The sequence below is a fragment of the Leuresthes tenuis genome, unplaced genomic scaffold (assembly GCF_036924035.1).
Source record: "Leuresthes tenuis unplaced genomic scaffold, fLeuTen1.0.hap1 SCAF_13, whole genome shotgun sequence".
Lineage (NCBI taxonomy): Eukaryota > Metazoa > Chordata > Actinopteri > Atheriniformes > Atherinopsidae > Leuresthes > Leuresthes tenuis.
The window spans coordinates 6,293,787-6,321,508 of record NW_027325367.1 but is presented as its reverse complement, the minus strand read 5'-3'; the positions used below and the strand labels follow the sequence as shown (position 1 = coordinate 6,321,508).

The 27,722-nt window shown below is 39.8% G+C and overlaps 1 protein-coding gene across 1 annotated transcript in view; it reads right to left on the bottom strand.

The window, feature by feature from the left end:
• The window catches only part of syne2a (spectrin repeat containing, nuclear envelope 2a), a 75,410-nt gene extending 47,937 nt beyond the window's left edge, over positions 1 to 27,473 (bottom strand). Inside the window, 44 exon segments of the mRNA XM_072362157.1 lie at positions 22 to 192; positions 837 to 966; positions 1,322 to 1,452; positions 1,563 to 1,886; positions 2,047 to 2,211; positions 2,546 to 2,861; positions 3,024 to 3,202; positions 3,664 to 3,961; positions 4,200 to 4,307; positions 5,059 to 5,264; positions 6,054 to 6,257; positions 6,731 to 6,832; positions 7,388 to 7,555; positions 7,890 to 8,048; positions 8,289 to 8,439; positions 8,570 to 8,728; positions 8,972 to 9,870; positions 9,961 to 10,111; positions 11,592 to 11,707; positions 13,070 to 13,400; positions 13,865 to 14,031; positions 14,148 to 14,303; positions 14,566 to 14,700; positions 15,052 to 15,789; positions 15,870 to 16,028; positions 16,171 to 16,335; positions 16,529 to 16,630; positions 16,737 to 16,874; positions 17,009 to 17,152; positions 17,242 to 17,447; positions 17,557 to 17,653; positions 17,848 to 18,016; positions 19,220 to 19,332; positions 19,518 to 19,682; positions 20,040 to 20,177; positions 20,276 to 20,389; positions 21,137 to 21,237; positions 21,365 to 21,564; positions 22,021 to 22,217; positions 22,418 to 22,510; positions 23,297 to 23,374; positions 23,499 to 23,594; positions 25,432 to 25,493; positions 27,309 to 27,473. Of these exon segments, the coding sequence (XP_072218258.1) occupies positions 22 to 192; positions 837 to 966; positions 1,322 to 1,452; positions 1,563 to 1,886; positions 2,047 to 2,211; positions 2,546 to 2,861; positions 3,024 to 3,202; positions 3,664 to 3,961; positions 4,200 to 4,307; positions 5,059 to 5,264; positions 6,054 to 6,257; positions 6,731 to 6,832; positions 7,388 to 7,555; positions 7,890 to 8,048; positions 8,289 to 8,439; positions 8,570 to 8,728; positions 8,972 to 9,870; positions 9,961 to 10,111; positions 11,592 to 11,707; positions 13,070 to 13,400; positions 13,865 to 14,031; positions 14,148 to 14,303; positions 14,566 to 14,700; positions 15,052 to 15,789; positions 15,870 to 16,028; positions 16,171 to 16,335; positions 16,529 to 16,630; positions 16,737 to 16,874; positions 17,009 to 17,152; positions 17,242 to 17,447; positions 17,557 to 17,653; positions 17,848 to 18,016; positions 19,220 to 19,332; positions 19,518 to 19,682; positions 20,040 to 20,177; positions 20,276 to 20,389; positions 21,137 to 21,237; positions 21,365 to 21,564; positions 22,021 to 22,217; positions 22,418 to 22,510; positions 23,297 to 23,374; positions 23,499 to 23,594; positions 25,432 to 25,493; positions 27,309 to 27,384 (8,277 nt within the window). The 5' untranslated portion in view covers positions 27,385 to 27,473.
• Between the last annotated feature and the right edge of the window lie 249 nt (positions 27,474 to 27,722).

The window sequence follows — 27,722 nt, the reverse complement described above, 5'->3', positions numbered from 1 at the left end:
TGTGTTTGAGACCAAACTCACCAGGCGTTTAGACAGATGTTTCAGAGCAGGTTGGCTCTCACTAAGAGCACCTAAAGCTCTTCTTTCCAGAGCTGCTGTCACTTCTGCTCCCAAACAATTTACAAGAAAGTCGTGTACTTCGAGCACCTCCTGAAGTGCTTTTTGAAGCTGCAAACCTTCATCCAGAGCTGCCTATTACAACACAGGGACATACACAAGAAAATATACTTTTCTGAATGACATTTACAGTCTCTAGCAGTACAGTTTGGCATTTGCCTAATCATAAATCAACTCCATTCATGTTACAATAATCTTGAATGTGTCCAGAACAGTTACAATACACAGCCACGTAAGGTAAAGGAACTGCTTAGATTTACCAGTCGTAGAGGTTTGTTATTTTACATATTTTCTGTGAATGGTTCTTAAAGTCACTGCAGTATCACTAAGAGGACTAGACGATCTGTAACATAATCTTAAAGGTTGATAGAAAATATGTCACAATATGTGGCACCTTCCCTTTTATTTTTAACAAGAGGTTATTGCACTTGTATTCTTGCTTAAGGAGTTTTCTTTTATTTCTTCAGAATTGTTTTTACTTTGATTGAAGGGGTAAAAGGGACTTATCATATTATCATATTTTAAACCACTCACAATTATGTCATTTTAACCTGCTTACATAGCATAATAATCTATATAAAGCTGAAGAACTTACATCTATTATTACAAATAAAAAGAACAATGGTCAAGATATACCTAAAAAAATATAGTTTTGATGAGGGAAAGTTTACTTGAGGTGTAGCAGAGGACGTATGGATGAAAACATGGGTGTGTTTTACCTGTGTGGGTGATGATGACTCAGCTTGTACTGTTTGGATCCATTGCTGCAGCTGGATGATGACTCCTCTCACAGTCTCAGCAGTGCTTTCAACAAACTCCAGATTCTTCTGTAGAGAAGCTGACCTTAGGCTAGAGTTGGACACAAACAAGCAGCGTGAATTTCTTTTAAAATAAAAAGAAAGTTACATGTAGCAAAAGTACATAATCAAACAACATTGCAACAGTGTTTAAACTGAAGTATAAACCACATACCCAATCCACACTGCTTCTACTTTCTTATCATTCATTTGTAAATGGAAGCTGTAGTGATTTCATCATTATTATTATTATCATTATTTCAACAAACTTGCAATAACTACAGTCTTAGTAAAAAAAAAATCTGACTTTCTCCAACCTCTTCTATTACTTCCTTCCTGTAACTTTATATAATAATTGTATAACTATAAAGCTGAACAAAAATGGCTAGTAAACATAGACAGTGTACCTGTCAAGGTCTTTAAAAACTGCACCAACAGTTGAAACCACATCTGCAGGAAACACTTCCCGTGTGGACTCTCTAATCCTCTGCAGGTCGCTAACTCTGGCTTCCAACTCTGACAGCCTTTTATCACAGTCCTGAGGGAGACACATGCTTCTGTGACTGAAGGTATCATCAGCCGTCTTTTTTTTTTAAATTCATAATATTTAGGGATGAAGTGACATTTTAAAGCAGGCGTTTATGTTACCTGTATTGTATCCCATTGCTGTATCAGCTGGCTGATATCCAGCAACACTTTGTGCCTTCCAGAGAGACTCTCCATGTTTTCAGCCAAGTCTCTCAGTGCATTCTGTAAACAAGCAGCTTCTTCCTTAACTCGCCGAATTCTTTGATTAACTTTAAGCTGTGCTAAATGTTTTCTGATGCTACTCTCGAGCTCCCTCTTGTGGTTTTGGAGGTTGGTGACTTGCTGGGAAAGGCTGTCTCGGGCCTTAGCTGAGGAACCGACTGCGATGGATTCCCTGAGTTGTAAAATGTCTTTTTCAGTGTCTATAACATCTTGTAGCAAAGCCTGAAATGTGAAAAGAGTGACAGTTAAATGCTTGAAAAGCATCATATAGGTGGCTAAATGTTCATCTGATTGACTGTTTTGAGCCTAAAAGGAAAGAGAAATAAAAATGTTATTGAGTTTGAACATGATTCATTAGGCCAGTTTTCCTTAAGGACCTCACCTCCAGAGCTGATGCATCAGAGTTCAGTCCAGCTGAGCTTTCATTCTGGGCTTGACAGACTGACATCTTTTCCTGCAGGGATGTCAATTTATGGTGGCAGTCCTGCAGCAACTGGCCAAAGTGTTCCTCATTACTCAAATCTTCCTCAAGGCGGGAGCACAAACCCTGTAGATATTTCAGGCAGCAGCAGTCAGAGAACTTGTACATAGCTACACATACAGTGAATGTTCTGAATCTTTTCATTACAACTTTATAACTATTCTCCGTGTCATTTCATTGATAAACATGTGGCTTTAATTAGTTATGAATGTGTGCTAAAGATCTGAATATTCAAATGAGAACGCAGACATGGATGGATGTGAATATTTTCAAATTATATTTCTTTTTTTTCTTTAAATACAATGAACCCCATTTCTTTCCATGCACTAATTGAAATCCTCAGAGGCAAGCCTGAAGTGCAAACATGCGATCGGGTGTCACCGTAAGCCATTAGTTTTACCTTCAGCTCTGTCATAAGTGTTGACCAGCGGTTGTCTAACTCGGCCCAGGAGGAATCTTTCCAGATGTTGTTACTGGTTTTCTCAGCCAGCTCTTTCTTCTGCTCATCCAGGCTAGCAAAAGTTGATTTCAGTGATGCACATTCTTCTTGTAGCTTGCGGGCAAGAAAGCAGGCTTGTGAACGCTCATGTGTGGTCGGCCAGGGGAAAAAAGTGGGAAGCTCATCCCTTCGGTGCTGCAGCTCTTCCACTTTGAGGCAAGCATCCTTTCTCCTGGCCAGGTAGAGTGAGGTGAGGTCTGGATCAGCTTGTAGCATCCTGACGCACCAGGGAACATCAAGAGATTATTACTACTTCTGAATTAGAGACATATGAAAATAATTTAATCCAAACTCAAGTTTTGAAATTATTCAAATGTAATAATTAAATTTTTAATGTTTTCAGTAGTGTAAAATAGCTTTTTTCACAGGCTCCACTCACCCATAATAAGGCTGAACTGACTGCAAAAGGTCTCTCCACTGGTCCTCTGTTTTTTGAATGGTTTCCTGAACTTCCTGTTTCAGCTCACCTCTATTCAACAGTCTTTGGCTCAGACTATTTCCTGCATCTCTGAGCTCTTCCAAGCGAGCCTCGCCCTCTGTTGTCTGAGTCAGCAGAGCCTGAAATGCATTTTCGAAGACTTTATAAATCTGTGCGTGATCCATTTAGAATGCAAAAACATCAGAAGTGACACAAGTCTCCTAGACTCTACTTGTATCACATATAACGTCAGCCTCGTAAGACAGTTATCAATTCCAGGTAGCTTTCTCAACATTTCAGTTGTCAGGTCTGCACAGTAAATGGACGCATTAGCAAATGTAGGCAACAAGAAAAAGCCTACGCTGCAGCCTTATGTGATCCATCACACCTCTGTTACACCCCCTTTTTAAAATGACATCAGTATAAACATAAAACCACCTTTCTAAAATTATGTTGGTCTGCTTAATTCCACCAAAACTCCTGTCATTGTGATTTAGTTCTGAGGAATATGCACAGGTATAAAACAAAATCAAATTCAGATTTGATGCGGAACATTTAAAGAAGTTATGCTGCCTTGTTCAAGTGGGTTAAGATTTCTTACTTGAGCACAGTGAAGCTTCTGCTCTACTAGAGTCTGGATACCATGACTGTCAGCACGAGATGAATCAATAATTTGTCTCAAATCTTCAATCCATGACTGTGTGGACTTTGACAAAGCCTGAAACACCTCAGCGTCACTGGTCAGAGAACGCTGCGCCTCCTCTGAGCCCCCTCGTATGTCAATTTGGAAGTTGTTGCATCGTTCCAGCAGTTTGTTGCTCTGCTCCAGCATCACACACTGCTGAAGGTTGCTGCTTCGTAACGATGACACAAGCTGACTGAAGAGCTCTGTCCTCACACTGCAGAGCACAGACAAGAGAGATTATGATCTTAAAAATCAAGCTTTGGACATGTCCAGATTAGAACTAAAAGGTAAAAAAGAAAAGTTATTCATTGGTGTAAAGTTTTATGTTAATACAAAGTATGAATGGAGCTTCTTCATCACCTAATATTGAATATGTGAGCTGTTGACAGTTTCCACGAGATTGAAAAACCCCTTTCCAACAATTGCATGCCTGCACCTAAAGAACAGTTTACCTTTGTTGAAGTGTTTCTTTTCGCAGGAGACTAAGATCCCCCCCTTTTGCTGCTCTTTCCTCAGCAGCACAAAGCCATAGTTCCAGATGTTCTTTCTCTGTTTGCAGCCTACAAAGCACATATAGCATATCCAACAAAAAGAGTCAGGATTGTTTTCACATTACAGACATTAGGTGAATAAGCTGTGCTGCAGCAGTGCGCCTCGATGACGTCATCCCAGTAGACAAGCGTGTAGAAAGCCCTCTATAAGCCCCCCGATAGCCGCCAATACCAGCAACACAGCAGCTATGAGCTAAGTACTATGAGTATGCGTTCATTCACTCATTCGTCTTCAAGTATTGGTGAAATAAAGACAGAGAATGCCTTATTTAGAGGCTGTATTGTCTATGCCCCATTCACTCCCGTTATATGGATATACGCGAATCTGAAGGACGCAGACTTTCAGTAGATGAACGTATTTCATGCCAGAAATAACTGGAGGTAAGAACTGTAGGTTTGTGCGGTCATAATACTGTCAGATTGTGAGTATTTAATACAAATAGAGAGAAAACATGAGAGATAACTTAAACCCTACTTTCAGAAGACATTGCACTAATTAAGCCCAGTCAGGTGGTAATTTTCATTTATTTTCTTTTTAACCGTAAGATTTTATTTTCAGAGGGCATGAATGAGAACTGTCAATCAATACGTTTTTGTGGTACTCAGATATTTAAATCGTTGATTACTGACATTTTACTATCTTAGGATAGTAAAATCGTACATACTTTTACTATCTTAGGTTCTATTATAATGTCTGTTATATGGTGCTTGGGTCAAAACTTCATGACAGTTAAATCAAATGTGGACTTGAAACCATTACCTGTCGAGATCCTTGATATTCTTCCCAGTCTGTTCCTCCACCTCAGAGAAGAGCTGATAGATGTTTCTGACTTTTCCCTGCAGCTGAATCCCACCTACAGCCAGACTCTGGAGGCTCTCTGTACCGGCTATGGAGGCAATAACACCCACATCCTCCAGTAGACTCTCAGCCTGTTCATCCTGGGTGTGGAGCTGCAAACATAAATCCTGTAGAGGAAAAGATATTACGGTTAGGAATGAGCATTTTGAATCCTCAGCTATCAGTCTCTAATCTAATTTGTCCACTTTAAAAACACAAAAATACTAGTGTGTAGAGTTGTATTTTCATAAATCAGTTTGAACTTAAAAACTGTAAAGGTTGGACTATAAGAAAATCTAACCAATATAATTCATACACTATATATAACTTCCTTGTATAAGGATAGTTCAGATTTGGCAGCCATCAGTTCCCATGTGAATTAATGCCCTACTCCCTGGATTCCATTTATAATTCTAAAATTGCAACTCCAATCAAAAGCCTTTTCAGAAGGTTTTGGAGCACAGCACACTCAGATTGAAGAGGCAGCATGTTACTATAACAATCATATGTTGGGTTTTATTTTTCTTACAGCAACTTTGGTAGACCTGCAGGTGAGAAGTTTACTTACGTTCAGTGACATCTGTGTCACTGCTACTTAGTTACGAGGCTGTTAATTATTGTGTAATTCACAGTTTCTAATAGGCAGTTTAGGTAATGACGACAGTTTATCAAATCTCCCTCTGGCCTGGTGATAAGCATAAGGAATTTTAATATATTTGATAATTTTCTTATAGAGCCCATGGTTGATCACTTCGTAGCTGTTACTGACTGAATTTGGGGATATTATTATTGTTAAAGTGCAAGTCTAAAAAGAATTGTGTAGGGCTTAAGTGAAAAACCATTACCTAAAAGTTATCACGTATAATCAAGTGTTTTAATTGTAGATCTAATTCAAAATTTCTACTTTAAGAATTCACCTTCAGTTTTGCAAGGACCGTTGCAACATCTGGACCAGTCAGAGTGAGGAGGGCGTCTTGGATCTTCTGGAGGGACTTGAAACTCTCCCCTATCCTCCCGGTAATTTGTTGTTTAGTGACCGCCATCTGCTTAAAAACATCCTCTGCTTCAGAAACAAGCTCCTTCAGCTGCTCCATCTTCTTCCTCATCTGTGTCTCCACCACCTTGAAAACAAAATGAATCGAACAATAATATGCAAAATATCTACTTGCAATTCCAGATTTTAGGAAAAACCTGAGAGGGAAGCAAGTGTAATAGTGATATTTTTTCAGTTAAATTTTAATCTTTTAGTTAGTTAAAAGTTATTTTCTACCATTTGAATGATTTGATCAACAGAATGTTTTGTATGAGTTTCGAAAATCACAAAAAAACAGTGATGCTTTGTTGCAAGGTGCTAAAACATGAATTTACATACACCGAGTATGTTAAAAAACAGCAAAAGCTTCTTTGTCATCATAGAAATTATTATAAAACTAAAACTTTTGAGGATAAAACTGGATCTGAAAATGTAACACAGATTAAATTTACATACATGTCCTTCTTACTGTACTGTGCTACATTATAATTCTAAACCTGAATCCTGAACAGAAAACTAACCCAGAGCTTCATGAGTTACCTCATAACGTCAGAGCCTCACCTGCAGCTCCAGAGGGAACTCTGAGCTTTGAAGCAGCGTCTGAATCTCAGTTGCTCTTCGGTGGAAACGCTGTATATTCTCCTCTTGGGTCAAAATCTTACTCTGGAGACAGTGAAAGGAAGGTCAAAATCATTCATTCACAGGACTATCATAAGGTACAATTAATGCACACACATGGGCAGCAGGATGCTCTCTGCAAAATTATTTTTTTCAAATTAATACAATATCTTAAAATAAAATAAGATTATGTGCAAATCAATGGAATGTATCCTCTTACAATTGCATGTGAAACAAATGAACAAAATTCAATATTTGTACTAAATGGCGAGTGAGAGATATTTGTGTAAATATGAGCATCTATTCAAAGTTAAATGAAAAAGTGTGTAAAATGCCTTTTCCACACGGTTAGCCATAAACTCAGTGTAGTCCTTCATAAAGTAACACAAGAATTTCCCAAATAACAGTTTAATATCACAGCACACCCATAAAGAGTAGCATGACACACAGTTAATACACACACACATAGGCATTATACCCTCTCCCAGCTTTTGCCAAGAAGATGCAATCATATCACCCATGTGTGTTTGGTGTATCAATACTTAAGGACCCCGCAACAACAGGTGACTAACAACTGAATAAACTTAAACTTAGTTTTACCTGCAAAGCCTTGATGTCATCCTTCGTCTGAAAAGATGGACACTGAACAAACGCCGCTAGTTTGCTGTCGGTCCAGCTCCCCACTTCTGCCCCTAACTGAAGGACTCCATCCCACAGACTCACGCAAAGATGTAGGTTTTCAAGGTGGGAATCTGTTCTCTCTGATAACTTTTAAGACCAAAGAAATCAAATTATGCGCAACTTAATGACTTAAATCTACAATGTGGAGCTTTACTTTAACTGTATGTGTTGCATGAAGAACACGCACAGCAAAATAAATAGAAAAACACCAATTATACAGTAAGTTTAGATAAGCACATATTTGGTTTACTGCCGGAGAAAAACTTAATGAAATAATCTGTAAACCAAACCACATAAAAGTCTGCTTCAATGTACCGTAGATTGTTATAAAGAACATGTTGAAAACAAGTCAGAAACTAACACACACACACAAAAAACTAAATTAAATACAGCATAAAGTATATAAAGTGGCTGAACTTACATCCAGCCAGCGATCCATTAGAGCATCTGCTTCACTCTCAAATGGAATAGCGGTGCAACCCGGTATCTGCCGAAGCCGAGTGTGAAGTTGCCTGCAGACACTGCGGACCTCCTCTATGTTGTCCCCAAGACCATTCAGCTCTGCTTTCGTTTCCTGGACCTTGAAAACCACACAAACACAAAATGAGAGAACATAAGTAACTCTTATTAAGATGAGTCATATTGGCCCATTTAGATCTGGTACAGCATATAGATACACCAGTTCCCACGTTAGGAGGGTACCTAAGGTCTTAGTGGGTTAACTTTTTTAATAACAGAACAAACTAAATCAATTCCAGCAGAAAACACTGGGATCATTATGCGTTTTTGTCCATTCATCAGGGTAAAACCTGTTATATACCTTTGTGTGTAATCTCTGCAGGTTATCTTTCCCCATGTAGGAGGCTTGTTCACTGACGATGCTTTCAGCTCTCTGCAGCGTCCCACTCAGCTGACCACGAATGCTCTGAAACCTCTTCAGCATCTCTGTCAGGACAGAGCACTGCTCCAGCCTGTGTGCAGTTCATGACACAACACAAAACAGAAACCAACTTCAGTAGCATAGCATAGCCAGTAGCATAGCCACTGTGAAGTTACTTGATCACCCAAGATGATGGTGATATACAGTTGGCTTATCCTCACCGTTCAGTTACAGCTCTTTTAGTCTCTTCCCAGAGATCCTCCATCTCCGTGGTTTGATTTTCATGAAGAATTCCTGACTGTGAAGAAGCACCTCGTAGGTACTGTACCTCAGAAAGGAGACCAGAGAGAGGACTTTCCAACTCTGTCAAAGCACGTGTCCTGCAGGTTATTGAAAAAGCAGAAATAATGTGGCGAACTAGAGGCAACTGATATTCAGATAAAACAGCATTTGTGAGTTATCATTTCATGGTAACACAGGCACTGAATATGAGCAAAATGGGCAATGTTTTACATGTTCATATCAACTGAATTAGTCATTATTAACACAGACTTTGTCTATTTGGCATTTCCCCCAGGTTTTAATGAACAAAATGTGTTTCGGGACCCAGCTGAGTGTTGTACCTCTTTTGCAGAGCAGGCAGGGTGGGCTCCTGCAGCCTCAACTGCTCAGCTGCTGTCTTTGTCTCCCTCAGTGTTGCTAACAAGACAGCTCTCCTCTGGTCCAAACTCTCCTTTTCCTCCCTCTCTTTTTTAATCTGGGTGCTTCTTCCTCGTCTCTTGTCCCTTGGATTTAAGATGTCCCCCTCAGATCTACACGTTTGAGCCCTGAGCTCTTCCTCTCTTTGTGTATTTGTGTTGTTTTCGAAGTCCTGCCTTGTCTTTTTTGCCTCCAACCCTGACTTTTCTTCAGTGACACTTGAAGTGGAACAATCATGTGCTCCACTTTGAAGCCCTGCATTGCTCCCAGTCTTTGTTTTGTGCATCAACCCCTCATTGTTCTGCATTTTACTCTTTTCCAGAAGAAGCAGCTCTTCCTCTCTTTGTTTTCTACTCATTGCCACCACCTCTTTTTCCTTCTCTAAAATATGTTTGGACACAGTTTTTACCACATCCTGGCATGTCACAGTTGCACCATCCATGGTCAGACTCATCCCCACTGCCTTTAAACTGCTGTCAACAACATCAGATAGTTCCATAGCAGGCTGCAACCTCTGCATTGTTGCCTGCCAAAAATGCGTCTCCTGCTCCAAGTATGCCTCGTTTTTCTGTCTGCTGTGGTCCTGGTCCTGGTTGGCCAGCAGGGCCTTGGCGTCTCTCAGTGTGGCCAGGAAGCGATCCAGAGCCTGGGCAGCTGACTGAACTTCCTCCAGCTGCTGTCTGAGTTGCTTCAGATGATGAACGTTACTGTGTAGGGCCTGGCAAAAGTATGATGGGGATGTGGCTTCCGGCCTTCGTCTTTTCTCTTCAGTGCTTTGCTCTGATACCTTTCTCATTTCAGCCTGCAATGTGTCATCCATCTCCTGGAAAACACATTAAGGATAAACGATAATGTGCGCATGTTTCACTCATGGTAAATGTGCTAATAGTTTGAAAACAGAGATGTACTTTACCTTTAGGTCAGAAAACATTGTAGATTCAGCCAGTGTCAGGGAGGAGATATCCACAGACTCTCTGATGATCTGGTTCAGTTTTTCAGTGATCAGTGCCTTCTGACCATCTGCAGACTCCATCAGGTCAGCTGTTTTCCCAAGAGACAACATTCTGTCCAAAACATCAATGAGAAAACAATGCTCCTCATGAAATTGTAGGTGTAGGTCACTAAATTTAGGAAGTCTTACAATAAAGGAATGATGCAAATTTATAACAACTTCATATATATAACAATACGAAGGGGTAACCAAAATGAGCATTTACACAAGATGTAAAAGCTAATTGAGTTTTAATTGAGGATATAGGTAAGCCTGCCACAATTTCTACATTATCTCTTGATCGCAGTTATCTAAATGAACTGTGATCATTTTGTATAAAATTAGAATAAATTAGAATTTACCTGTATATAAACAGCTGTATTGGACTAAAAGAAATGCAATGTTCCCATCACTGTTTCATTAAGTATTATCCATATTTTGTGCCCACTCTTCCTGATATGAATTAGTCATATCTTTAAATGCCTTGAAAAACAGTCTGACTGTATTTCGATGAGAATCATCATCATAGACTCAACAGAAAAAGACAAATCCTTAATCACGTACATCTGTATGACAGTGAATCGTCAACTAATTTGTGATGATTATAGAAGTGCTTCATACAGCACGCAGAGGAAAGTTCCTCTGATGCATACCTCAGTGGCTTATCAGTGTGTAAAGTCATGCAGAAGACTCTGACACATCAGCCCAACACTGTGTAAACATACACATCACAACATGGATGCAGCACCCCTGTGGGAGGATGCATTGTCTGTTGTTACGAAAGGGTGTATGTGACATCAGCTAATTTTAGATTTGTGGAAAGTGTCAAATCAACATCCACATACAGTAAATGCCAGGGACCCAAGTTCTACAGCAGAACATTGCATGGTAAAAATCTGTCAGTAGCCCTTCAATGTGTACACATGCAAGCAGTGCATTGTATCTCTTCTGTTGTAGCTATTGCTCAGTAGTTTTAACTTTAATTTAAAATCCTAAGTAGGAATTGAGGCAACAAATGAGCTACACATAGATGCTGCAAACATATCTGCTCTATACATTTAAAAAGCTTTGCACTTCTGTGCATAAATTAATTTAGAGAGTCACTAAGAGACTGGGAGCAGAACTCTCAGTGCATAAATAGCAGAGTAAAAAGGTTTTTCCTCAGTTCTTTATGACTGGTTGTGGTTTCAGGAGATGCATCCTAAACCCAGCACCACCAGCTCACCACCAGATGCAGTGGCGCTTCCCAATTGGTTTCAAACTCCGTCACATCTCAGTTCACAAGATAACATCTCACATGATGACATATAAAAACAAAACACAGGTCACAATAATACTAACGGTCAACAGAACGGTCAAGGGAAAACACTGAATATTAGACCTAACAACTCAAGGTATAACTGACCACACAGGAGTTTAAAATCCTGGATAACTGTGCAGACATAGGCTTTAAGTGACTAAAGCATGGCACAAACTCTGATCACTGATCTTACAACTGTATTTTACATACTTAACAACAGGAATCTGAGGTGAAATCTAAACTGAATACATACCGCTCTGGTGCACCATATTCAGATTGGTGCTCTAACTGTGGTTGGACAGTTTGCTCTGGGATGACGGTCCACTGTGCTTCCTGCTTGCTCTCCACACTGTTGCTCCTGACAACTGTCTGAAAGATGGGAGAGTTGCACAGTAACAGTTCAGAAAAGAAAAGAGGAAAAGATGGAGCAGAGAGCCTATCCAATTACAGAGGATTAGTGCCATGCTGCTGTTGCTGTGCCCCGTACAGGTCAGGCACAGCCAATAAAACTGCTGAGTCCATTTCCGATCAGGAAAGCTGCTTTAAAGGAAATGTACAAAGTAAATAAGATTTGTTTAGTTTAATTTGTTTAATTACCACATGCAAGCTGAACCTAGTCTAATACAGTCACTTGATGCTATAGGTGATATCACATGACTTGGTTTATACTACTGGTTTTGTTGGAGTGGTAAGACAAAGCAATGTTTACTACATAACAATTTAAAAGCTGCACCAACTCATGTTTCAAATAAAGACAACAAACTTTCAAAAATCTCAGCTTTATTCAAGTCCTCCTGTGCCTAATTAGATAGTCAGGCACACACCTGACTATCTGAGATCACACAGTTGGTGGTGTTAGTTAGTGAAAACGAAGTCAACAGGTTGAGAAAATTATCAATATTCTGCAAGGCAGGGTAGTGGCAAGACCTGAGGATGAACAAAATACCATGTCTGCAGCACTTGAAGCTCTCAAAAGCACAGCAACCTCCATCATTTTAACATAGAAAAGGTTTCAAACCACCAACAGTTCATCGAGCCGGTTGTCCTGCCAAACTAAGTTATCAAATAATCAACTAACAAGCCAATAATCACAATGAAAGTAATCCAGAGTTATTTTGTGCAGATGAGACAACCTTATTACAGAGCAAACATTGATGCAGCAGTCTATCAATCAGGCCTCTATGGTGGCATGGCCAAACAGAAGGCATTCTTCACTAAGAGACACCCTGAACATATCTGAGATGATTCATCTCATCTGATGACACAAAGATTAAATCATCTGCCCACAAAGACAAACAAAGCGTCAGCACCTCATTAAAATCCTCCCTGTAGGCAAACATAGTGATGGCAGCATCATGCTGTGGAGATGTTTTTCTGCAGCATGAAGTGTAAGACTTGTTAGGATGAGGGTAAAAAAGAAGGATGCAGAAAAATGCTGAGCAAGTCTGAGTGAAACCGTTTTCCAGAGCACTCACGATCTCAGGCTGGGGTGAGGTGGGGTAAGAAAAAGAACTGAATGTATCTCAAGATGAGTCCGAAACATAAATCATTCTGAAAGTAAAACTGAGGGAACAACATATAATGGTTTCCTAAATCAATAATAGTGAATTGGATTAGAACCAAAAATGTACTTTTACTTCATATAATGTGATTTTAGGTTTCTGGTTGCAGCACTGTACCAAAAGACATGGTAGACTTTGGAAACTGAAGAATATTATGATGTTGTCATACCTGTATACGAGTTTGGGTTTGCGTACTGCTCTCTGCGACATGCAGCAGACGAGCTTTCAGCAGCTGCTCACTGGCTCGAAGTGAGGACTTTTGCTTTTGCTCCGACCCGCAGCCTTGACTCTGTATCAGGAGACTCTTGTTCTCTGTTGGGACATCCTCCCTTTGCACTTGGAAGATATCACCGTGTTGCACAGACACAACCTTGACAACAGGTGACAGTTGTTGTGTGCTGTCCACGCTTTGTTTTTGTGGGTTATTGTGGGAGCCAGGCTGTGTGTCGGCCGAGACGTAAGTCGGACTCAGTGGGGCTTTTCCTTCGGGCTGCCGTTCCCTGCTGAGATAAGAAATGTTTATCAGGGGGAGGCCAGGGCAGTAAGTCAGAGTTACTCAGTCCAAAAGGCATCTCATTAAGATTAATAGACTACAAAGCTTTCAAAGACAATTGTTAAAAAAAATGTAATCGCCATCAAGTAGATGATGAAGCTTGTTTAAGATTTAACTTACATTTCTGTACATTTCAAATTGATTAGGGGGTCAATTGTAATGAGACAGGCTGTTATTCTACTATTGGCCAATTCTGTCAAATAAAGTTGCATTTTAAGAGCAATTTTAATGTTGTTCTAACAGTTTCAAGATAAAAAATGGCTTTGATAAATAATGACAAAACAAGAAATTCAACTGCTCACAAAAGCAAGGAGATTTGCCAATAAACGCAGAACTTAAATAATGGCAAGCACTGATTTTGCTTTGAATGCTTATGAGGAATGCTCCCTCTGAAAATCTGCATTATTGCACCTCTCAGGCAGCAGTGCTGTGTCACTGGTTTGTGTTTCCTGCACTTCGTCTATGTCTGTTAGTTGGTGTGTTTCAAGGAAGGAGGATTTCCTCAGCGTCAGGGTTTCACGAAGCTCTCTGAGGGATTCAACATGCTCCTCAACAGATGCAGCCCCCTCAGTGACAGACTGTAAAGAAGACAAACCTCTAAGAAACTGAAAGACATTTGATCTTCTGCTATAATCATAGCTACTGTCATGCTGGACTGTCAGATATTAAGGCCATGCCAAACTTATGCAAGTACCTGTTGCAGCTGCAAAGCATCTAGGTCAGTCTGGTCAGTATCTTCACAGAGAACGTTAGTACACATTTCACATTGCAAAACAGAAAATGGATGCTTTCCTTCTCTGATTTTAGATCTCAAGATGCAAACAAAGGCAGCAATTTCTCTGCATACATCCTGAGTGTAAAAACACAAACAAGCAGACACTTTTAAGAACATTTCTGTTAAGTTTATGAGAATTATGTTATACCACTTGCACAAAAAGAAAAGATAATTCAAAGACATTTTTAAGTAAATAAAGAAAAGTTGAATAAAGAAATTTTAAACTCCATTTGTATTCATTAGAATTTAGTTTTAGTTGCTGAATTAGTGAGTTTGGTTCAAATTTCACAAAAGGATAAATCAATCCTTGATAGACCGCTTCCAGTTCCTATCATACCTCCCACTGCTTTGTGACTGAATCAGAGAGGAGCATCAAGTCCTGGAGCTGGGGCCCAGAGCAGAAGGCCCCAAAACCTTCAACCGCACCCAGGAACTCTTCAAGCATGGCAGGCTGCAGAATTTTTAAAGCTTTCTGCACAAAAACACACACAGCTGGACAAATATGCACAAACAAATCTGGTAGCATTATAAAGCAACACACCACAGACCTACAAATGATGCGTCCTAATCTGGAAATTAAATTTCAGGACAATTTTTTAGGGTCCGGATGTTGCAACATGGCATTTTAGACACTGAAAGTAATAAGCAACAAGTATCAACAACAAGCTTTAAAGTCAGATTGAAATGAAACCTAAGAAACTGAAAAGTCCTGAACATGATGTCTTTTGTTAATTTTGTCAAAGAAAAAGAAAACTTTACAAACATTGTGTTAGGCTTAATGAAGTACTTATTTGTCTCTTTACTTAAAAGTTTGAACGTGTACCTGTTTCTTCTTGGCTTGTGACTCTGAAAACTCTTTGCCACCAAATAACTTTATCGCTTGCTGGATGCGTCCCTGCAGACGAAGCCTTGCCTTCTCCAGCCTGCTCCTCGCCATTGACTGGGCTTTGGAATGAACCTCACTGCTGATCATAACTGGTGGCTGTGGAGATGTTGGACTCTGTGGAGTGTTTGGTTGCACGACTGTTCTGGATTTGTGCTTGATAGTCTGAGTTGTGAGTGAAGGTGATGAACTTGCTGCAGGTGGACTTTCTGGACACTTCGGACCAACAGCAGTCGAGGTCATAGCAGGTTGCTCTTTCTGACTGAAACTTGAAGCATGGGGTTGGGATTTAGAAATTGGCTGCAGCTGAACTAAAAGCTCAGACTCCGCTTCTTTTGCAGTTGGAGCAAATGGTTGAATATGATGAACTGGTTCCCTCAATGGCTGAGAGATCATTTTCATTACCACACGGGGTAAAACAATGCCTTCTTCATCCTCTGTATTGATGTGCTGGCGTTTAGAACTTTGGAAACCTCTTGTCCTTCGAGGTGACATGTGAGCTGGAATCGGATTTGGGTCCTGATTTTGCAACATAACATTCCCAATCTGGTCTACATGTTTGGTTCTGGCCACAACATATGATCCTCGCTCTGGCTGTTTTTGTGTCTGAAAAAGTGTTTCAGAAATCTCACCAACTTGCTGCTTGAACCCAAGAGAGCTAAACTTTCCAAGAATGTCCTACATAAAAAAATAAAAATAGCATAAATCTGAGTAGCTAACCAACAAAATTTTTTTATTATGAATAGATCTGAACTAACCTGGCTGTGAGAGACTGCTGCTGATATTCTGTTCTTCATGCAAGAGGTAGTGAGGTGCTTCAGAGGAGAAGTTTTCTGTATTCCTGCAACAAGTTCCTGCAGATCCTGGCCCTCCATTACCACACGCTGCACTATCTCCAAACCTCGAGAAATCAGCACCTATAAAGTTGCAAGAAATCAGCTCTTAATCTTTGATTTTAAGTACCTAAAGAACATAATTTTACAACTAAAAGCATTATTTTGTACCAAAGTGCAAATGAAGGCCTTGTTAGAAGAAGGACAAAGTTTAAGCTTTCCTGACTTTGGTTGTAGATTCTGATGCAGAGCGTCCTTTGAGGATTTTCTTCTGTATTTGGTCGCAACAGTCCAGGGCATCTGTGTTCCAATGATCCAGCTCAGCTACACGTCCCTCCAACATGGATGCTGCTCGCTGCAGCTCCCCACAAGTCCGCTCCGCTTCAGCAATCTGCCATACATATACAAAAAACAGACTGAACCCATCCCTTTGTTTGCCAAATAACAACACAGGACAATATCTAAACCATACTGGATTTATAATGGCATCGATTTAATCCTCTTTAACTGGATGGAAACCAATTTGATAAAAAAAAACACAAAAAAAACCCAGAAAGGAATTATTCCTCCATCACAGCAAGTACCTGTACAAGAGTGTGCTGCAGCTTTTCTTTGTGGCTTGTTTGAAAGTCTGCAGAAGGGATGAGAGATGACATGTCCACCTCTTCCATCTTTTTTTTCAGCAACTGATAAAGAGAGATACGGTGTAAAAAAATTACAAAAAAAACTTTTTTTTTCTAATTTTGCTGCTGAGCTCTTTCCACCAGCTCAACCATTTAAAATGTTCCTCACCTGTAGTTTCTGTCTGTTAGCCTTCAGTGGGACTGAAGCTACCTCCAGTGGCTGTCTTATGAGCAAACTGGTCTCCTGGGTAAGTGAATGCACCATTTGAAGACACGAAGCACCAACACTGGGCTCTAATGGTACTTCCTAGGACAGAAATCCTTCATAACTATAAATCAGTCAATATTACATGTTTTTCCTTTAATCTGTAAAACGTTTATATGGCAACTTAGATAAAAAATCTTGAATAAGATAAAAGTAAAATCAGTGATCATACTCACAAACACTGTCTTCTTCATGCAGTCAGCCCACTGCATGTTGACTTTACTGAGCTGCTCTGCCAAAATGAGGCTAGTTGCAGTTTCTGTCACTTCAATAAGAAAGTTCCCTGCCTCATTTAACTGAGCATGACAGTCGCTCATATCCTACAGCATTCAGATAGAGAGAAGAGAATCTAAATGTTATTTTTCAAAGAATTCACTAAAAGCATTTAGCACAAAGACGCTAAGATTACCTGTATATCCACAGCAGGACACTGAGCTTGTGAAGGTGTCCTCTGTGGCAGCCATGCCTGAAGAGAAGTGAGGCGCTTGTTGTACGTCTCCCACGCAGATTCCACTCTCTCCATCATCCCTCTAGCTGTTGCCACAGCCTGTGTGACCAGCTCAGCTTCACTCTCTGCTTCCCTCACCTGACGAGTTACATGCTGGGAATTTTCCCCTTTGGAGTACAGTGTGTGAAAATGAAGTTTCAGTCATTATCTGCAGAGCTCATGACAAACAGAAACCTCGCCTTCACGAAGGTTGTACCATTTATATTAAATTCATACCTAAAGAAGCTTTACTGGTGTAAGTATTCGCCCTCTCCTCCAGGTTTTGAAGCGCATCCATCAGAATCAAGAGCACGCCTTGATGCTCAACAGTTTCCTGGACAGTCAGACAAACAAAACATTCACTATTTTCTCCATTTTTCCAGGACATATAAGTTATCTTTGGATCTGAGCTTTTTTGTTAGCAAGCTGACATCTGCCTTTGTTTATAGAAGGTGTGTTTCATATTACTTTGTGTTTGGAGATTGTTCAACAAAACTTTTCATCTCACTCTTTTGGAGAGAGACTTACATGCCAGTCCTGCAAAAGAACACGTATGGTCTCTTGAGACTTGCAAGGAGCTTTCCAGGTCTGGACCTTAATGCTGATTTGTCTAAGGAGGTCCAGTACAGTATGACGAGATTCCTGGTATTCCAACTTGATCCCTTCATATTTGGCCGTGACTCGGATGTTGGTTAAACTGATTTCAAAGAAAAAACAGGAAACAGGAATTTGAATTCGAAGTAAACACAAGAAACTTGTTTAAAAAAATGGACCAGACTCAGTGAATAATTCCCTATAATCCCTATATAGACCAGTGAGCAGTGCTGACCAACGTGTCATTGGGGTCATCAGGTGGGAAGCTCTTTTCATCAGTGTTTCGTCTAGTTGGACCCATGACACCTCCAGGAGGCTAGACAGTGATCACTGGCATCCCAGAGTCACTCCCCTAATGCCAGCTATCACTGCTCCTCACACCACAACAACCATCTTTTTTTTTCCACAACCACAAGCTGCCCCAGCCTCTCACCAACTGCACACCAGTCATAGCGGGGTGGGGATACAAACTCTGGTTCGGGTAGGGGGTAATGAAAGTAAAGAGGGTGCCAGAGGTGGAGGCAGGACAAGTCACACTAGCAGATTCAGCAGACAAACTCACCTAAACAGTCCTACAGTCACTAAGAATGCCAGCAAAAACCAGGACATACAGGCCAACTCACCTAAAATGGCTGCCTGGTTTCAAAAGGCTCACATGGGCCACACCCTCCACTTAAATACATCCTGGATTTCTTTATTGCTTCTTCCAAGAGTCTGTTTACCATAAGTGCTGCCCCTGCTCGACCCCCAGCTACTATTGCTTCTTCTAATCCAAATCCACTGACTGGACTTTACTGCCTCATCTGACACTTCCTTCACTATTTTCCACACATTTTGTCCACTTACACCCAACTCCCTCAACAATAAGACAACAGACTTTTCAACACATCCTCTACATCCTACTTCCACTGGTCAGATCCTAAGTTTTTCCCTTTAATATGCTTCTGCCCCTAATGCCTCCCAAGGAACAGTCAGCTCTATGAAATAGACTCTCATTGTACTCCTAGACCACAAGACTATATCAGGCCTTAGAGTTGTAGAGGCTATTTCCTCGGAACAACAAGCTTTCCTCCTACATCTCCCAATCACAAGCATCCTCTAAGATGCCTTGCCTCCTTATTGTCTTATTAACTTTTCCCCCCTCTTGAACAAACTGAATTGCCACTCTCTTCACCTTAGACCCTCCTAAATTCACCTGCCTTCGTTTATCTTCAATACCTGCAGCTAAGCTTCTTAATACTTGGTTATGTCGGCAATACTTGGTTTAATTGGTCTTAATTGGAAAGGTTGAGCAATTGCCACATACCCATTTTTTATCTCGTCAAACTTTTCAGTGGGCACTACTACATTCCCAAATTCATCCATGTTGTGGTAAGTATCAAGAATCTTGCAGTAGTGGCTCATCTCCTTAATTAAAGTCTGAGAAAAAAAAGAGCATAGTAAGTATAAATCATAATAAGTTTACTATGAGACAAGAGTACTACAAGATTTTGTTACGCTTATGGTTCATATTTTTTGTCTACCCAACTCTCCCTTATTGTCCACTTTTGCTTTTGGACTCAAGAAGGATCTAATTTGTTCTGTAGCTTCAATATTACAACAACCTTCAGGTTGTCCTGTCGAGCTCTTGCTTCTTTGGCAGCATCTGCATGATCTTTCATTCTCCCGCCTTCTTCTTTTAGCATTGCCTCTGCTCGCTGCAGCCACGCAACAACAGAGTCCAGAGGAGCAGGAAGACTCAGGTCCAAGTCTGCTTTACACCTCCGCAGCTGAAGAATGACACAAATAAACATCCTTGTGTAAGCTATTGACCACCCAAAAAGTACTTTTCATTGCCTTTACCTTGCCATTGCCTTTAGGCTTTGAATCAAGTTCCTTTGTGTAATTTTTGATAACGAGTCATAGGCTACTTTTGATCCAAGAAATCAACATCTCTTGATTTTTAAAATATGGCAATTTCGAAAGTAAAGTGAAAAGTTCCATGCATAAACACACCGCACCTTTGAGCGCCTGACAGTACCATGGTGCACAAAGGCATTCAGCTTCACAGAAAATAAAATTGCTGCAGAGGATGCAATGCAGACATAAGGAAAGAGTCATTAAAACTCGAAAGTTTCTGTCCTCACTTCTTCTTCCAGTTGATCCCATGCTGTTCTCAGAATACGCTGCTCCTGACTAAGCTCAGGGCAGCGTCTTATGGCAGCAAGGAGGGTCATCACTGGTCTTCTCTGCTCGGTGAAGGAGCCAGCGAGGTCTTGAAACACCTGGTACATCAAACACAGTAATAACTTGCAACTATACTGGATATGCACACATGATGTGACCAAATGTTTTCTTTTTAAGGCCTTGTGTTTTGCCTTACCTGATATTTTTCTGCATAACTTGATGTCTCTGTGGCTGTCCATGCTTCTGACAGTTCCTGATAGGCCTGCTGCAGCCAGCACGTCACCTCTTGTGCTCGCTCACTCTGAGAAACCTAAAATGTTAAATTCAAAGATGTCATTCATCAGTGTTAAAGTGAGATAAATAACAGAGCTGGAGCTCCTCAACTATGTCTAAACCCTACAATAATGATGTTATACAGGGTTTAAGTTTGTAATAAGCATCATTCCCATGCAGCTCCATCGTTTGGTATTTAAAATGCAAACAATGAATTGAAATCACTGAACAACAGAATGACATACGGCAGAAGAGTGTGTACCTGGTGTAATGGTGAAACAGCAATTGCTGGAGTGAAGTGAGCAGGCAAATTTTCAGGTAGGAAAATAGATGGCTGGACAAGAGGAAACAGCTACACCACCACCAGTTCAGAGTAGGAAAAACAAAGTCAGAGGAAGAAGAAAGGAAAGGTGGTTGACAACCCCAGCTTTAATGGTGGAGATTTCAGAAGTTTAAGAGGGACGCTGCAAATTCTGAACGAGTATAAATCACTTAGATGAAACTGAAATGATGCTGCAAGGTCAGACAAAACCATAGATTTGTGTAGAAATAAACTAATATATTTCCTTCAAGACTTTCTTTAAACAAATAGACAAAAATCTGCATGAAATTTTTATAGAAATTAAGTATAAACTGATTAATCTGTGGGGTAAAAGCAATATGCTTACACGTTCACAGCATTTTGCAGGGAAAGAGTAGATGAAAATGAAGGCCACTAAACTATGACCAAAGAGAAATCAGCTAAGAAAATCTGCCCATTACAGCTGCTACTTCAGTTTCTAACCTGAAGGTGATCATCAGGTGCTGGCATGTCATTGGAGTACTGCAGGAACTGGGCCACGTAAGTCATAATGGACTTTTCATCAGGATCTTTAACATCAACGTCTGAAGGGGAGAAAAAAAAACAAGGAGATCTTGCTGTTATCATTATATTGTTGTTGTTCTATGATGTATATAAAAAAAAAACATGCTACTGTGAAAACATTGAAAATTTCATCAGCCTCAGCCTCACCTTGGGGCTCCAGCAAACGGGGGATGTGGAGCTCCCGTTCAGCCAGATGAAAAGCTTCCTCCAGGTTCTCTCCGTTGCTTCTGGACTGAACCAATGAGAGATCAACCAGCTGTGGTCTGAGTGAACACAAGATGGCCAGAAAGGCCTCTCCACTTCTCCAGCTGGACTTAAAGTCCTTCACACTGACACAGCAATGAACCCTGGACAGAAAAACACACAATGACTAGCAAATGAGAAAACTTGCACGTGTATGATAATTACAGCAGAATACATGTGGGAAAAAAAACTGACAAAACTGCTCAAATGTAGAAAAAGTTGGGGCATATCCAAGCCTGTATTTGATGGCATACTGAAAGTCATAACAGACAGCTATCCAGTCCATTACAAAACACAAGCTATCAGTGTACTGAAGAGTGTCCATTTGTTGTAAATGTGTTTGAATAACGAAAAGCCACAAGAAGATGGTAAAAATCCACAAAAAAAGAGGTATTTGGTCTTGTTTTTGTTGTAACCCAGCATTATTCTACATAAAAAAAAGATACATTCTCCTTACATGTGTTAGAGAAAGGCTTTCAACATCTCTGTTGAAAAGAAATAGTAAAAAAAAAGCTGTGGCATGCCTTTGTTTCAAAAATGAAAGTGTGTAAAAAACCCACTTTTGGCATTGGTCCCTGACCCACATGAGCAGGGCCTTCTTGGCAGAAATGCGGAAGCGTCTGTGAAGAGGGGATGTCCGACCTGCAGGAACGGGACTAGCTGGGACAGGGCTGCTGGACCAGGAGTCCAGACTGGACAAAGAGTCGAGGGAGGAATGACGAGAGCTGAAGGAGAGTGCACTGGCCAGCTCCTCAATCTGAAACATATAGAGATATAGTGAACATAAAATTACCCCCATATAAGCATGGAAACTGACTAAAGCTAGCGTATTTTGGCTATTATAATAAATTAAAATATGGCGTCTTCTTTTTATGTTTCTCCAACAGTTACTTTAGCACAAAAGCAGTAAACATAGAAGGTTTATGTGTGATGGCACCGCTACAGTATTGTACTCACATGACAGTGGAGAATAATGGTCCATATAAGACCAAGGATGATGGACGGCCGCCCATCTGTGATGTCTGGGATGTTTATGTTCACCAATTTGATCTACAGCAAAACCATGAAAAAATTATTAGACACGCAACAAGTCTACGTGTTTTGTGGGACCACAAAGCTACCTTCTTTTTTAATCTTCCTCTTTCTTGTATTTATATCTTACTAATGGTAAAATAAGATATTGTTGGATTCTTTACATGAATCCAAGATCAAAGTAACCTGTAATGTGAATTTCTACCATATCGAATTTCATGACATAGCTTAAAACATTTTTCAAAGGCTAAAAAATAATTGTCCAGTTGTTCTAGAGATTATGTCATATTTTACATAGGTTAAGGTTAACAACAGCAATCAAACTTTTACATATATTTGAAAGCATTCATCCATCACAAACAAGGGAGATAAACAGTGAAACAGCCAAGGAGCCATTAGCCAATGAGTAAAAACGCATGTTGGAGGTACCATGGCTGAGACCGGATGCAACCTCAAAAGGGTCTTTTTTTCCCATAATCCTTACCAGAATTGGCACACAGAGTCTTCCAAACAAACGTCAAAGAGTTGCCTGATGGATTTTAGGTCGTAAGACCGTTTAACATTTTTGCCAAATGAAACTAACAGTGAAGCTGCAAAACAAGATATATGATTATGAATCAGCAATGGTTGTCATGTTTAGACACAAACTTTGGTTTAATATCCTTGTCAAACATGGCAACATTAAGCCTCAGGGACATGCAAACGCTGAAGCGACTTATTTTGCTACAACCACACCCTTCACGTGATTCTGAGCTGCTTGGCCCGCTCGGCACTGACTGCATGTCTTTCTGAGTGTAAACTTACAGATTTTTTCTTGAGAAAGTTCAGCGCGGTCTCGATGTTGGCCCTCTGCTGGAAAACCCCACGACCTCTTTGTCTTTTCTATGAAGAGTTAATAACATACAGTTTAGCACTTTTTTGTTTTTTAATCTTCACAGCGCTTGAGTAATGATTCATAACAGGTATCTGGGAGGAATTTGGAATTGATGTAAAATGAGTAACTCACCATTGATTGACCGCTCATCACCTCCAACAGGTCGAGTAGATGCGATCCATCTCTGAGGTCCGAAAACAAGTCTGACACAAATGAAGGAGGGCATTTCTGAAAAAATACACAAAATATATTATTGATTTCAGTCCAGGGACTCCATGTGCAATTTTAAATCCCTCATTGATTACATTGGTTAGGCCTGTCAGTAGAAACGTACATTAGGTCTGGGCCAACTGTTAAAGTACAATATTTACTACAGCTAGTCTCATAAATCTATGAAAGCTACATGCACAACATATCATTTACATTACAGCTTTAAAATAGAATTTACAAGAATTTATGTTAATTTCCTTTTAAATTAATTAGCAGAACAGGACAGAAATTATATCAATATGGTGCCTGGTAACAATATTAAATACATAACTTTTACTTTCATGGTCCATGGTTTTTACTATATACTTTGTTTTAGTTTTTCCATGTTCCATATTGTAATTCGCATTAGTTTTGTTTATTGTGAGATCAGCTTTACTTCCTGTTTTATGGTGTAGCTTTTTTACTTTGTTCAGTCCAGTTCATTTTGCTTCCTGCCACTGCTTCACATCAGGTTTCAAATACTGACTGCCAATCTCTTTTTTGTCATCTTTATTTGTTGTTATGCGTCTCATCCTCCAAGCCAAGCTTGTTCTGTTGCTGCCTTTCTCTGCTTCATGTTTTGAACTACCTGTTTGTGCAGAGCCTTCTCTGCCTTACTATTTAATTCACCTGCCTGTGTTTTGCCTGTATTTGGGTCTTTTTGTAGCCCCAGATCATATTTGATGGTAAAATCAGGACAGGAAGTTGTTGGAGGCTTCTTTGTGTCAAGCGACGAAAGAAGTAACAGATTAATGGAAAAATACTTTTTGAACTTGAAAAATCTAAAGTGCAACAGGAAGCAAAAAGCATTCATGAGAAGTGAAATTTGCTTAGTGGGAAATGCTACAATCAATACCACCAATGTACAGTTATATTAGTGCTTATTAGATAATGAAATTATTTTCTATGATAAACATAATTCTTCCAAGAAGAACTTAATTTTTCCAAGTTAAAACAGTAAATATTGTCCTCTGGAAACATAAGAAAGTGTCTCCAGTTGGGGTTGTCAGTGGTCTCAGATTGGTACAACAGATGGCAGGTTATAAACGAGTGATTTTGCCGCTGGAGCGCAGTCATTAGGACATGAGGTTATGAGGGGTTGGCTTGGTTCATATTACGTGTTGTTCTGCTCCACTGAAACACTATTTATACTTCAGGTCAGAGTCAGCAGCTCAAGGTCCTTTCTGATGAGATCCAGCATGAGCTGTTCCACTGCTCTCTGAGCACTGAGTCAGCATGTTGCACTCTATGGGCTCCCTCATACAATTTACAGATGAGCCACAGCATGACATCATGCACATCTGCACTTTCTTTGTTTCCCAAAATGTTTCATGTTACCACTCTTGTCTGAATATTACAAATTTGACACAACGCTAATGTGAAGGTGTAAAAAGGCCTTGCTGATAGCTGTTCATTAGTTTTGCTTTAGTTTTTTACAGGCCAAAAAAATACATTTGTGGTTGTTGTGAAATGTATGTAAACAGGAAACCGTAAGAACGCAGTTTTCTTTTTATGCTTGAAACTGGTGATGCTGCAGACAAGAGGTCTGAAAACTTCATTGTTCAAAGTTTTTTCTTTAGTTGTTTAGTTTATAGTTTTCATTATGATAAAAAAAAATCATTTTACATGGTATTCATAAAGACTCAATTCATATTTCATTTGATACTACCCCAGTAGAAATTCTGCATTATAATGCATGAAAGAGGTATAATCTGATAACCAGTTATTACTTTACATCAAATTGGAATGCCTGCACTTTGTTGTTTTACTTGACCAAACACATAAAAGTGTCACATAGCATGACATCCTAACATACCTTGGCTAGCTGAGCATTAATCCAGTTGGTGAATGTCCTCTTCTGAATCTGTTCATGCTCCACTATGAAAGAAAGAGATAAATGAATTGCGAATCACAGGCACAAAACGTGCTTTCTCATTTCAGGTGTGAACACAGTACTGATGCCTAAAAACGCTAAATGTATGCAACATTTGATGCACACTTTGAGGAATCAACTCACAAGCTGTAGAAAAGTGGTGAAAAGTCTAAAGCTGTTCACCATTTATGTGAGCTATTATTTTTTCTGCAGCTGGATTAAATTCTCATATATTACAGTACATTCCTCAACTCCTTATATGCTCAAAGTCCATAATAGCTCTGAGTTTAAATCTGTAACTGCAATGGAAACATGAAGTAAGATGTAGGCACATGCAGATTTTTACTACTCACCCTCATCGGAAAAACAGACAACTTTTTGATCCTCCATTCTTAAAGCAAAAGGTTAATGTACCCATTTATAATGACTAATGCCTGCTTTCACTTCAAACAGCATAAAACTTCTTCCTCCTTTGCAGCTGAACAACCCTGGAGTGTAAGGCTTCCTCTTCAAGCTAAAGTAAGGCTAAGGGCCAGGATCTGGCTTCTAGACGGGAAGGCTTCCAAAACAGTGACAGACATAGATACTGAGGCACATACAATCACACACACACTCACTATATGCATAGAGACACACTGACAGCTTTAATGAACTACCAGACAGACATACGCACAGACACAGTGAGGAGATTTTGTACAATTACTAGACCACACCTAAAGTTCCTTTTGCAAAAATGAGAACCCTCTTTGTTGCAGGAATACAGTAAGACTGTTGAGACTCCTGAATGGCTAAGTGTGGGATATTTCAGTGAGCTTCATGCTGTATTTTGTCTGAGGCATTCGGATAGGCTCATACTCTCAGTGCAAACAACTGGCCATGAATTTAAGTCACTGACTCTGCTGTTTGTTTAAGATCCTGTAAAGGCAGGCAGCTCCTTAGCACTTTGATTTTACTCCACCCTATTCAACTGGCAAGCGAAGCACAAACGGCAGTAAGAGGCGGCACCTCATTTTCTTTGCTCAGTCCATTGTAAAAATGTAACAGACAAAGATGTAATCTCAGGTCAAATTATGATAATTAGGCAATGGCAGAGATATATAAGCAATTAAACAAATAATCCTTGTTCAAAACACAATTTACTAAACCTGAAGCTTGTGTCTTTGGGTCTCTCAGTTAAAGATTAGACAACAAGTATTTCAACTATTGGAATGAAGACTATTTCTTCATTTATAGATTTTGGCTCTTTAATTGAAAGGGGCATTGATCATATCAACAGCTTGGATAAACATACTAAACCTTTTTTATCGGAAAACTATATCAGACACAAATTACTATTCAAAGCAGAGCAATATATGCTATCCTCTAACATGCCTGGGGGGATCTTTCATATAGCAAAAGCAAGTTTTGCATGATTTTACAAACAAAAAATGTTGAATCATCATGTGAACTACTGTTATCACAAGTACCATCATTGTGTTGCTGGATTGTCAAACCTGTTTAAGACAGATATGCCCTGATGTGTAGTGAAGTTCGAACATAATTGGCACAACCAGTTAGAGCAGTGAAAATTAAATATTGTAAATAAAATACTGAATAAACAATGGAGTCAACTGTGCATCTGGTGGTCTATAAACAAGTGTTTTATGCATAACTGAATGTGCCACAATCTCTTCAAAATTATCCTTATCCTTTATAATTTCACTCAACTTTTTCTAATGTCTGTAACAATAATTTGCATATTATGACTGGCCACCATAGTGACACTCCACTGCAGCACATCACTTGTTACAACATCTATACAAGTACAGAAATAGTCTGACCTTGAAGGAGCATGTGAACATTGTCAATGTCCAATGGAATCCCTCCATCGTCTTCTTCTGCTCCACCTGAAGCCATTTTGCGTCCAACTGCTGCACAAAACGGATCTCGGGAAGGTGCTGAAGATAAAGATTAGTTAATCATCTCTCTGGGAAAAATCTGCCACAAGAAACTGAAACATCAAGACAGTGAGTTGCCTCTACTGCTTGATTAGTCATGTCAGGAACACACCTATCCTTACACACACCCCCTCACGTTACCACAAGCACAAAGAGATGCAAGCACACACATGCAAACACTCAAATAAAGAGCTCAAAGAAGAGAAATAGCTGCTGTATAGAATGAGCCAGTAACACACTACCATAATGCCGATGTACAAAAATAGATGGCCTGGTCACACATCTTCAACATACCTG